General features: G+C 45.1%; 1 protein-coding gene across 4 annotated transcripts in view; it reads left to right on the forward strand.

Annotated features, from left to right (window-relative positions):
- The first annotated feature begins 4,824 nt into the window (after positions 1–4,824).
- PPP6C (protein phosphatase 6 catalytic subunit) overlaps positions 4,825–12,460 on the forward strand; it is a 42,768-nt gene continuing 35,132 nt past the window's right edge. The window contains exon 1 of one of the 4 annotated variants that reach the window (XM_053562606.1): positions 4,825–5,128. In XM_053562606.1, the coding sequence (XP_053418581.1) occupies positions 5,054–5,128 (75 nt within the window). In that variant the 5' untranslated portion in view covers positions 4,825–5,053. Of the gene's footprint in view, positions 5,129–5,219; positions 5,676–12,460 lie in introns of those variants that run through there. The other 3 variants (XM_053562635.1, XM_053562626.1, XM_053562617.1) reach the window with 3 other exon arrangements.

The raw sequence follows: 12,460 nt of genomic DNA on the forward strand, positions 1-12,460 counted from the left end.
CTATTGTGCACACCCAATACTTGGAACTAACATTCACATTGTACTTATTCTGTGCTAGACATTTTTTTTTTTTTTTGAGACAGAGTCTCACATTGTCACCCTTGGTACAGTGCCATGGCATCATAGCTCACAGCAACCTCAAAACCCTTTTTTTTTTTTTTTTTGCAGATTTTGGCCAAGGCTGGGTTTGAACCTGCCACCTCCAGTACATGGGGTCAGTGCCGTACTCCTTTGAGCCACAGGCGTCACCCAACATCAAACTCTTGGGCTCAAGTGATTCTCTTGCCTCAGCCTCCCAAGTAGCTGGATCTACAGATGCCCACCACAACACTGGGCTATTTTTTGAGACAGGGTCTTGCTGTTGCTCAGGCTAGTCTCAAACCAGTGAGCTCAGGCAATCCACACGCCTCGGTCTCCCAGAGTGCTAGGAATACAGGCATGAGCCACCACAAGTCAGCCTGTGCTAGACATTGTTTTAAGCCATTTTCATATATTAACTCAATTGAATCTCAGTACAAGCCTGATGAGGTATTATTTTATCATTTCCATTGGAGGTAGGTATTATTAATTATTATTATTATCTCCATATTGGAGCTGAGAAAACTGGAATGCAGAAAGGATAAATAACTTGCCCCAAGTCACACAGACACTGATAGAGCTTGGATTTGAACTCTGGTTATGTGGTGCTAGAGTCTGGATATTGTATTTTACCTCCATTATCTTGCCAACCTAATGTAGGTTTCTTTTTTTTTTTTGCAGTTTCTGGCCTGGGCTGGGTTTGAACCCACCAAATCCGGCATATGGGACTGGCGCCCTACCCCTTTGAGCCACAGGCGCCGCCACTAACATTAGGTTTCTAACCCACTTTTCTTATAGTACCTCCTTTTTTCTTTTCTCTTTTGAGCACTAATCACAATTTGCAATTAAATATTTGCTCATTCATATGTTTATTATTTGTCTCCCCTACCAGACTGTAAGACCTATTAGGGCAGGGATCATATCTGTCATTTTCACATCATAGGCACTAAATAAATAACAATTTGTTCAATGAATGGAGAAATAAATGCTTCTGGGTATCATTCAATTTTACTTTGAAACAATTTCATACTTAATAGAATAGTTCCAAGAATAAAAAAAGAACTTAACCTGGATATCTCATTAGCCAATTGTCCTTAAAACACACATTAGAGCAAGAAGATTCAGTCCAGGGTCTCTTTAAAGCAACAAATATTTATTGAGCATCTGCTACTGTTAGATTATATAAGTCACTTAACTGGTGTCTCAGCTGCAACCATTGCCTCTTTATAGTCCAGCCAGAGTGATCCTTTTAAAACAAGTTAGATCATTTTGCTCATCTGCTCAAACCCCTGCAATAAATACCCACCTCATTAAAAGTTAAAAAACCACACTTGGGGAGGCCCAGGTGGGTGGATTGCTTGCCCTCAGGAGTTGGAGACCAGCCTGAGCAAGAGTGAGCCCCCATCTCTAAAACTAGCCAGAAATTGTGGCAGGCGCCTGTAGTCCCAGCTATCCCGGACGCTGAGGTAAGGGATCACTTGAGTCCAAGAGTTTGAGGTTGTGAGCTATGGTGCCGTGACACTACAGAGGGCAAGAAAATGAGACTCTGTCAAAAAAAAAAAGTTTAAAATCAATCTTCTCCTTTTCTCTCTGATCTACTCTCCACACTACTACTACTACTAGCACACTAGTGTGCTCCAACCACACCAGTCTTCTTGCTGTTTCCTGAAAACTCTGGATGTGTTTTCATCTTAGGGCCTCTGCTCCAATGTTTACCTATAATTTCCTCCATGAATCTGCACAGCTAACTTCTCCACTTCTTTGTTGGTTTTTAAAAATGCATCACTCCTGTAATCCTAGCACTCTGGGAGGCTGAGAAAGGAGTATACCTTGAGCTCAGGAGTTCAAGACCAGCTTGAGCAAGGGTGAGACCTGGTCTCTTCTAAAAATAGGAAAATTAGCTGGGGGTTGTGGTGGGCAGCTGTAATACCAGCTACTCCAAAGTCTGAGGCAGGAGGATGGCTTGAACCCAGGAATTTTAGGTTGCCTAAGCTAGGCTTACATCGTGCCACTCTAGCCTGGGCAACAGAGACTCTGTCTCAAAAAAAAAAAAAAGGCATCAGAGAAATGCAAATTAAAACTACTTTGAGATATAACCTAACTCCAGTAACATTAGCCCATATCACAAAATCCCAAGACCAGAGATGTTGGCGTGGATGTGGAGAAAAGGAAACACTTCTACACTGCTGGTGGGAATGCAAATTAATACATTCCTTTTGGAAAGATGTTTGGAGAACACTTAGAGATCTAAAAATAGATCTGCCATTCAATCCTATAATTCCTTTACTAGGTAGATACCCAGAAGACCAAAAATCACATTATAACACAGATATTTGTACCAGAATGTTTATTGCAGCCCAATTCATAATTGCTAAGTCGTGGAAAAAGCCCAAGTGCCCAGCGATCCACGAATGGATTAATAAATTGTGGTATATATACACCATGGAATATTATGCAGCCTTAAAGAAAGATGGAGACTTTACCTCTTTCATGTTTACATGGATGGAGCTGGAACATATTCTTCTTAGTAAAGTATCTCAAGAATGGAAGAAAAAGTATCCAATGTACTCAGCCCTACTATGAAACTAATTTATGGCTTTCATATGAAAGCTATAACCCAGTAATAACCTAAGAATATGGTGAAGGGGGAGAGGGAGGGGAGGGAGAGAGGGAGGAGGATGGGCGGAGGGATGGTGATTGGTGGGATTACACCTATGGGGCATCTTACAAGGGTACATGCAAAACTTAGTAAATGTAAAATATAAATGTCTTAACACAATAACTAAGAAAATGCTAGGAAGGCTATGTTAACCAGTGTGATGAAAATATGTCAAACGGTCTATAAAACCAGTGCATGGTGCGCCATGATCGCGTTAATGTACACAGCTATGATTTAATAAAAAAAAAAGGCATCACCCCCTCTCCCTTCTCCTGCCCTCCTTCCTACCCCACCCCCGCACTTACCACTTTTTTTTTTTTTGAGACAGTCTCACTTTGTCTTCCCCACCCCCCAGTCCCCTGGGGTCATAGTTCACAGCAACCACCAATTCCCGTGCTTAAGCCATTCTCTTGCCTCCGTTTCCTAAGTAGCTGGGACTACAGGTGCCCGCCACAACGCCAGGCTATTTTTTTTTTTGAGACAGAGCCTCAAACTGTTGCCCTGGGTAGAGTGCTATGACATCACAGCTCACAGCAACCTCCAGCTCCTGGGCTCAAGCGAGTCTTCTGTCTCCACCTCCTAAGTAGCTGGGACTACAGGTACCCGCCACAATGCCCGGCTATTTTTTGGTTGCAGCCATCATTGCTGTTTGGCGGGTCGGGCTGGATTCGAACGCGCCAGCTCAGGTGTATGTGGCTGGCGCCTTAGCCGCTTTAGCCACAGGCGCCGAGCCTATTTTTATTTTTATTTAAAGAGATGGGGGCTCTAGCCCTAGCTAGATGGCTCTAGCTTAGGTTGGTCTCGAACTCGTGAGCTCAGGCGATCCACCCACCTTGGTCTTCCAAAGTGTCGCGGTTACAGGCGTGACCCACTGCGTTCGTTATCACTTTTTTTTTTTTTTTTTGGCCAGGGCTGGGCTTGAACCCAGGAATTTTAGGGTTCTGGCATATGGGGACGGCGTCCTACTCCTTTGAACCACAGGCGCCGCCCTTGTTATCACTTTCTAATACGCTATAAAGTCATTTACTATATTATTTAGGTTCTGCCTCCCTCTATATAATGTAAATTACAGATTGAGCATAGAGACGTTTGTCTGTTTGGTTCCCCAAGTATCCCAAGGGCCTACAACTGTACCTGGCACATAGTTGGTGCTCAATAATAGTTGAGTAAACGAATATTGAAGGTATACAAAATGCCAGGTACTATTCTTGGCGCTGGGGATGCAATAAAAACTCTCTGCCCTTGGGCGACGCCTATGGCTCAGTCGGTAAGGCGCCGGCCCCATATACCGAGGGTGGCGGGTTCAAACCCGGCTCCAGCCAAACTGCAACCAAAAAATAGCCAGGCGTTGTGGCGGGCGCCTGTAGTCCCAGCTACTCGGGAGGCTGAGGCAAGAGAATCGCTTAAGCCCAGGAGTTGGAGGTTGCTGTGAGCTGTGTGAGGCCACGGCACTCTACCAAGGGCCATAAAGTGAGACTCTGTCTCTACAAACAACAACAACAACAACAAAAAAACCTCTCTGCCCTCCTGGGACTCAAACTGGAAGTATGCTTAAGCTAGCAGACCTATTTTCCATATTGACATCACCACTTGTTCCCTGTGAGATTTGGGGCAAGTTACTCAACATCTACCAAGCCATACTTTCCCATCAATCGTTATGAAGATTAAACGGAAAAACAACATTTGTATAGCATTTAGCATAAATAATGCTTGAATATTTATTTCCCTTCCTTCCATGACGGAAGACTGGGAGCCTCACATCTCTGCCACAAGTTTAGACAAGGTTTTCACTAGGTCTTGGAAAGGTACAAACAAATTACTGTAACCTACCAGGCTTACCCACTTTATAAATGAAGAAGTTCTGATGAGACAGTTTTTAAAAGGATCGGAATAAGAAATCGGGGAATGGCTAGGGTCACCTACTTCGCTGTTTTGCCTCGGAAAAGCCTCGCCTGGTCCCCAGAGGTGAACGTCTGGACTAAGGGAAGAGGAGGGAAAGTGGGGGAAACTGTCCACAACTGAATACTACAAATCCCGGCACTCCCTGCGGCAGACAACTACGGCTCCTAGCAAGTTTCGCTGGCAGGACTTCTTGGGACCTCTAGCTTAGGTTCAGCCAGAGAGGGCGCGGGGCACGCCGAAGCCCCGGCAGAATCGGGTCAAGCTTTAACTGCGCTGCGCAGACGCCACTCACGGGCCGGACGTGACGTAGATAGAGTTCCGGCTTCGGCCTCCGCCGCTGCCGCTGCCGCCGCCGCTACTACAGCCGCTGCCGCCGCCGCCCCGCAATTTCTGCTGTGGCTTGTTATTCTTAAAATGGCGCCGCTAGACCTAGACAAATACGTGGAGATAGCGCGGCTGTGCAAGTACCTGCCGGAGAACGACCTTAAGGTGAGCCCTGCGGGGCGGGAGCCCTGCTTGCGGGGCTCGCCCCTTCCGGCTGTGGGGCGCCTGCCGGGCCCGCCCTTCCTCTCTGCGGGTCCCCTGTCGGGTATCCCGTCTGGTCTCTGTGGAGGGCCCAACGTGGTGCCAGGCGACCCGATCCGAGTTGGTGTCACACGGAGAGCTCGGGGTGCCTGAGTATCCCGAATGCTGTCCTGGTTCTCTCCATTGGGATCCCCAGGGATGTCACGGCGTCTGTCCCAGGGTTGTCCCCCCGCCACCCCCGGCTTCGGGCTGCCCCAAGACTTGGACCTCTAACAGCTTTGCGTAGAAGACTCCTCTCCACCTCCCTCACCCCACCCCCGGGTCTCCCGGTGTCAAGCTGAGCCTCAGCGGGCATTGCTTTCAGGATGGGGTCATTCCCACCGTAGGTGACAGCAGTGCAGGGTGGCCGGCATATGACGAGAGATGCCTCCGGCTCCCTGACAGTGGCCCCAGCGTGTTTAGTTAGGTCCCTGAGAAATGGAAAGAAGGTGGCCCAGATAGGTTTGATAATGTGAGAGAATGTCAAGTTGTCTCTTTTTATCACGCCTCCAAATTGCCTTTTAAGAGTGTTGAGTTTTTTCTGATTCAGATGTGAATCCTGTTTCTGACTGTATTGTTGAGCTTATTTAAGTGGGTAAAGTAGTAGGTTCTCAGTGAATACAAATAATTTCCTGTTTTTTAAGTTGTGCTGCCATAACCTGTTAACTCAAGATTACATTTTCTTAGGTTTTATATATATATGTATATTTTTATTTTTTGTAGAGACAGAGTCTCACTTTATGGCCCTCGGTAGAGTGCCGTGGCCTCACACAGCTCACAGCAACCTCCAACTCCTGGGCTTAAGTGATTCTCTTGCCTCAGTCTCCCAAGTAGCTGGGACTACAGGCGCCGACCATAATGCCCGGCTATTTTTTGGTTGCAGTTTTGGCCGGGTCCGGGTTTGAACCCGCCACCCTCGGTATATGGGGCCGGCGCCTTACCGACTGAGCCACAGGCGCCGCCCGGTTTTATATATATTTTAAAGTATTTTATTTTATTATTTATTTATTTATTTTTGAGACAGAGCCTCGAGCTGTCTCCCTGGGTAGAGTACCGTGGCATCACAGCTCCCAGCAACCTCCAACTCCCGGGCTCAAGCGATTCTCCTGCCTCCGTCTCCCAAGTAGCTGGGACTACAGGCGCCCGCCACAACACCTGGCTATTTTTTGGTTGCAGTCGTCATTGTTGTTTGGCGGGCCCAGGCTGGATTCGAACCCTCCAGCTCAGGTGTATGTGGCTAGCGCCTTAACCGGTTGAGCCACAGACGCCGAGCCATTTTCTTAGTTTTTTTTTTTTTTTGTAGAGACAGAGTCTCACTTTATGGCCCTCGGTAGAGTGCCGTGGCCTCACACAGCTCACAGCAACCTCCAACTCCTGGGCTTAGGCGATTCTCTTGCCTCAGCCTCCCAAGTAGCTGGGACTACAGGCGCCCGCCACAACGCCCGGCTACATTTTCTTAGTTTTTAAAGGAGGTGGCCTGCGCCTAGTTACTACCGAGTCCAATAGAGAGTAAATTTATATGTGGGTAAGGGAATGTAAGTCTCTGCTTTACTGATTTTGAAAAGTGTTTCTCTGTGTCTGCTGAAACCAGTGTTTAGGGTTCTAGCAGTATATTTATCAACTAGCGTTAGTGTCTATTTGTTCAGTTAACTTTGATTTGTTATGTGGTAAAATGGGTAAATTTGATAGTTTGAGTTCTTTTTAAGTTGTGGGTTTAAAACAATTTATCGTCAGTTATCTTTCTTTTAAGGAGATAATACTGGGTTTTTTGCCTTTGGTTTTCGTTTTTTGGTTTATCTTCTTTGGTGCTTCAGCACTTATCCAAAATGTTTAAGGATGTCGAGAATGTAACTAAATTGTACTTACTTGTTAATTTTATGTGCCATGGGATAGGGGAGTCATTCTTGTGCACTTTCCCATTTCAATACGATGATTTTTTTTAAGTAGAAAGCATTTATTAGTAGTAATGCAGCATTCATCATCTGAGTCCTTCAGACCTTAGTTTTGTGGCTTCTTTCTGCTATGTGCTTTTTAAGGAAGAGTACAACTAACAGTGGGACCCAAGTCATGGAAAACTAAACAGATCTCCTTAGTAGCATTGTTAATCCCATAGGTGAGGTGGAATATTCTGTGTCATTGATTTGGCGTGGAATTTTGTTTTCTTTTTATTTATCATGTGTAAAGCTGTTTTAAGCTTTGTGTTTCAATTAAGAAAATGTTACTCTTTATGAAAATGTATCTTGATAGTAACTGGAAATTGGAATGTGAAGTGATTTGAAAGATAGTTGGATTGCTTTACATTCTTAGTTTGATAAACATTAGATTTCCTTCCTACCTTAAAGAAATGTAGCTTTAAATGATTTTATTCCTTCTTGAAACACAAATGGACTGTACTTTGTGTTTGTTTCTCTCTCCTTTTTTTCTTTTTTTTTTAGACAAGCTTTGTTTCCCAGCCTGGAGTGCAGTGGCATTATTGTAGCTCACTGTAGCCTCAAACTCGGCTCCAGCAATCTTCCTGCTTCAGCCTTTAGCTGAGACTGCAGGGGTATACCGCTTGATGTGGCTAATATTCTTTTTTTTTGGGGGGGGGGAAGGAGGTTATGCTTTGTTGCCCAGGCTGATTTCAAACTCATGACCTCAAGTTATCCTCCTCCTGCCTTGGTCTCCCCGTGTGTTAGGATTGTAGGTGTGAGTCACCTTCCTGGCTTTCTGTGTTCTTAATAAACTTAAAAAAAAAAATCTTTTTGGCAATTACAGAAATAAGAATTCTGAATTTTTTCTGTAAGAAGAGGCTTTTCTTCTGTCTTGAAATTGTTTTTATCAGATTAATTTGCTTGTGTTGCCCATTTCTGGTGTATTTAAAGAAATTTAATTTTGTTTCTCTTTCTTGGCATGAAGTGCAGCCTAAAATTAGGCAGGCCATGAAAGTATGCCAGTAGCATCTTTTCTGAGGCTTGAAAGCCAAAATAAAAGATTCTGTCAGAGGAAGAAAAGAAATCACTGGAGCCACTTAATGTTCACGATGGAAAATATTTGTTCTGATAGAAAAGAAGACAAATTTACCTATTTTTTTCTTTTTTTTATTATTAAATCATAGCTGTGTACATTAGTGCGATCATGGGGCACCAAAATTTACCTTTTTTTTTTTATTTGTTTTTGAGACAGAGACTTCAAACTCCTGGGCTTAAGCGAGTCTCTTGCCTCAGCCTCCCAGGTAGCTGGTACTATAGGCACCCGACCCAATGGCTGGCTTTTTTTTGTTGTTGTCATTGTTTAGCAGGCCTAGGCTGGGTTTGAACCCACCAGTTCTGGTGTATGTGGCCAGCGCCCTAACCACTGAGCATGGGCGTCAAGCCTAATTTACCTGTTTTAAAATGGTTAGAAGTTAGAGCTGCTAGATGAAATAACAAATGCATAGAATCTTCTATTACTTTTTTTTTAAATAGAGACAGAGCCTCACCTTATCACCCTAGGTAGAGTGCCGTGGCATCACAGCTGGGCTTAGGGGATTCTCTTGCCTCAGCTTCCCAAGTAGCTGGGACTACAGGGACCTGCCACAATGCCTGGCTATTTTTTGTTGCAGTATGGCTGGGGCTGGGTTCTAGCCCGCCAACCTCAGTATATGGGGCCCGTGCTGTACTTACTGAGCCACAGGCACCAACCCGTGTCTTCTAGATACAATTTCAGTTTCCCTGTAGCCGAAGAGGTTATGATCAAATCACTAGTACTGGATCAGATCTGTTTGGAAGGAATAAGTACAATTGAACTGTTTTGAAGGAATAAATGAAATTAACGAAAGTGATCGGATCACAGTGTAACTTTCTTATAGAGAGATCATGTGATTCCTATGCATAGGAAAGAGTTCAGAGAGGATTGATTATATGAGTTACAGATTCGGGTGGCGCCTGTGGCTCAAAGGAGTTAGGGCACCAGCCCCATGTGCCAGAGGTGGCGGGTTCAAACCCAGCCCCGCCCAAAAACTGCAAGAAAAAAAAAAAGTTACAGACTCCATACTTGGCTAAGTGGAAGAAGGAAGGATAAAAGGCGGGTTTACTGAATACTTCAGAATTTGCATTTGCAAGGGGAGGGTGAGGTGGTTGGATAGGGGGTTATGGAGATTACTAACCTCTTAGTTCTTTTTTTTGTTTGTTTGTTTTGGAGATAGGCTCTTGCTCTGTGACCTCAGGTAGAAATGCAGTGGTGTCCTTACAGTTCACTCTAAGCTCAAACTCCTGGGCTCAAGAGATCCTCCTGCCTCAGCCTCCCAAGTACCTGAGACAAGTAGCTGGGACTATGGGTGCTAGACACCTTGCCTAGCTTATTTTTTCTATTTTTGGTATAGGTAGGGTCTTCCTCTTACTCAGGGTTCGTTTATTTATTTATTATTATTTTTTGAGTCACAGTCTTTGTCCCCCTGGGTAGAGTACCATGGCGTCATAACTCACAGCAACCTCGGACTCCTGGGTTTGAGCAATTCTCTAGCCTTAGCCTCCTGAGTAGCTGGGACTAACAGGCACCTGCCACAACGCCCGGCTAGTTTTTCTATAGTAAAGACAAGGGTCTCACTCTTGCTCAGGCGGTTCTTAAACTCCTGAGCAATCCACCCACATCAGCCTCCCAGAGTGCTAGGATTACGGGTGTGAGCCACTGTGCCTGGCACTTGGACAGTTTTTAAAGGTGACATGTCTAGGAATGGTAGCAGGGATAAATTGGGGGGGGGGGTTAATGGGTGCACAAATATAGTTAAATAGAATGAACAAAGTTTGGTAGCACAACAAAGGGACTGTAATCAACAATATGTTAGGGGGCTGGGGGCGGTGGCTCACGCCTGTAATCCCAGCACTCTGGGAGGCTGAGGCAGATGGATTGCCTGAGCTCACAGGTTCGAGACCAGCCTGAGCCAGAGCTAGACCCTGCCTCTAAAAATAGCTGGGTGTTGTGGTAGGCGCCTGTAGTCCCAGCTACATGGAAGGCCGAGGCAAGAGAATTGCTTGAGCCCAAGAATTTGAGGTTGCTGTGATGCTATAGCTCTCTACCGAGGGTGACAAAGTGAGACCCTGTCTCAAAAAAAAGACAAAAAACCAAAACAACCCACAATATGTTAGAGTATGCTTCAAAATAACTAAAAGGGTAGAATTAGAATGTTTTTCTTCTTCTTCTTTTTTTTTTTTTTTTTGGTTTTTGGCCGGGGCTGGGTTTGAACCCACCACCTCTGGCATATGCGCCGCCCCCTTTTTTTTTTTTTTAAAGAGAATGTTCTCCAACTCTATCCATTCTCTGTTTTTTTTTTTTTGTTTGTTTGTTTTTCCCTTTGACTAGGAGCTGAAAACAGTACAGAAGGAGTTGGGAAAAGACTAGTGTCTGTCTCAGGAATGTAACACAAGGAATAGTATAATTCATAGTAATTACCCTGTTTCCCCGAGAATAAGACAGTGTCTTATTATTATTTTTTTTTGTAGAGACAGAGTCTCACTGTACTGCCCTCAGGTAGAGTGCCATGGCATCACATGGCTCACAGCAACCTCTAACTCTTGGGCTTACGTGATTCTCTTGCCTCAGCCTCCCGAGCAGCTGGGACTACAGGCGCCCGCCACAATGCCCGGCTATTTTTTTGTTGCAGTTTGGCTGGGGCTGGGTTTGAACCCACCACCCTTGGCATATGGGGCCGGCGCCCTACTCACTGAGCCACAGGAGCCACCCGACAGTGTCTTACTTTAAGGTGTGCTCCCAAAGATGCGCTAGGTCTTATTTTCAGGGGACGTCATATCTTTCCTGTAAGTGGGTCTTATTTTCGGAGGATGTCTTATTTTCGGGGAAACAGGGTACTTTTACGGATTGATAGTTGATGTGATCATCTGGCCGAGTGTGGTGGCTCACGCCTGTAATCTCAGCACTCTGGGAGGCCGAGGTGGGTGGATCGCCTGAGCTCACACACTCTGAGCCAGAGCGAGACCTCATCTCTAAAAGTAGCTGGGTGTTGTGGTGGGCTTCTGTAGTCCTAGTTACTTGGGAGGCTGAGGCAAGAGAATCGCTTGAGCCCAAGAGTTTGAGGTTGCTGTGAGCAATGATGCTACGGCACTCTACGGAGAGTGACAAAGTGAGATTCTGTTTCAAAACAACAACAAAATGCAATCTTTTAGGAACTTTTATGTTTTGTCTGAGTCATCTCAGATTTTTTTTTTTTCAGAGTCTTGCTTTTTTGCTCTAGAATAATAGCTTACAGGAACCTCATATTCCTGGGTTCGAATGATCCTCCTCCCCCATTCTCTTGTGTAGCTGATCCTATAGGTGCCCACCACAATGCCCAGCTAATTTTTCTATTTTTAGTATAGACAGGACTGTCTCTCCCTGGGCTAGAGTGCTGTGGTTTCAGCCTAGCTCACAGCAACCTGAAACTCCAAACTTCAAACCATCCTCCTGCCTCAGCCTCTTAAGTAGCTGGGACTACAGGCATGTGCCACAACCTCTTCCTACTTTTTCTATTTTTAGTAGAGACAGGGTCTTTTTTTTTTTTTTTTTTTGAGACAGAGTCTCATTATGTCACCCTTGATAGAGTGCTGTAACATCACAGCTCACAACAACCTTGAACTCTTGGGCTTAAGTGATTCTCTTAGTCTCCCAAGTAGCTGGGAGTACAGGCACCCACCACAACACACGGCTATTTTTTTGGTTGTAGTTGTCGTTGTTTGGCAGCCCCGGGTTGGGTTCGAATGCGCCAGCTCCTGTGTGTGTGGCTGGCTCCCTAGCTGCTGAGCTACAGGCGCCAAGCCTAGAGACAGGGTCTTGATGTTGCTCAGGCTAGTCTTGAACTCCTGATCTCAAGGGATCTGCCTGCCTTGGCCTTTCAAGATTAGAGACGTGTACCACTGTGCCTGGCCAGTTTGGTATAGGAAAATAAATTACAATCTGAATAAATGAGAGAAATGAGAGAAAGATAGGAAACCCAGATGGACCCAGCTGTTTTACTGTTCTTAAAGTAAGAATAGTTTATAAAAATAGAAGCTGTGATGACCAGTTTGCTTAGAGGTTAGATCCTAAGCCTTTTTACCCGCTTTATTTTTTTGAGACAGAGTCTCAAGCTGTCGCCTGGGTAGAGTGCCAATGCATCATCATAGCTCACAGCAACCTCCAACTCTTGGCTCATGTGATCCTCTTGCCTCAGTTTTTTCTGTTTTTAGTAGAGATGAGATCTCACTTTTTGCTCAGACTAGTTTCAAATTCATGATCTCAAGCAATCCACCCACCTCAGCTTCCCAG

The sequence above is a fragment of the Nycticebus coucang genome, chromosome 2, assembly GCF_027406575.1.
Source record: "Nycticebus coucang isolate mNycCou1 chromosome 2, mNycCou1.pri, whole genome shotgun sequence".
NCBI classification, from domain to species: domain Eukaryota; kingdom Metazoa; phylum Chordata; class Mammalia; order Primates; family Lorisidae; genus Nycticebus; species Nycticebus coucang.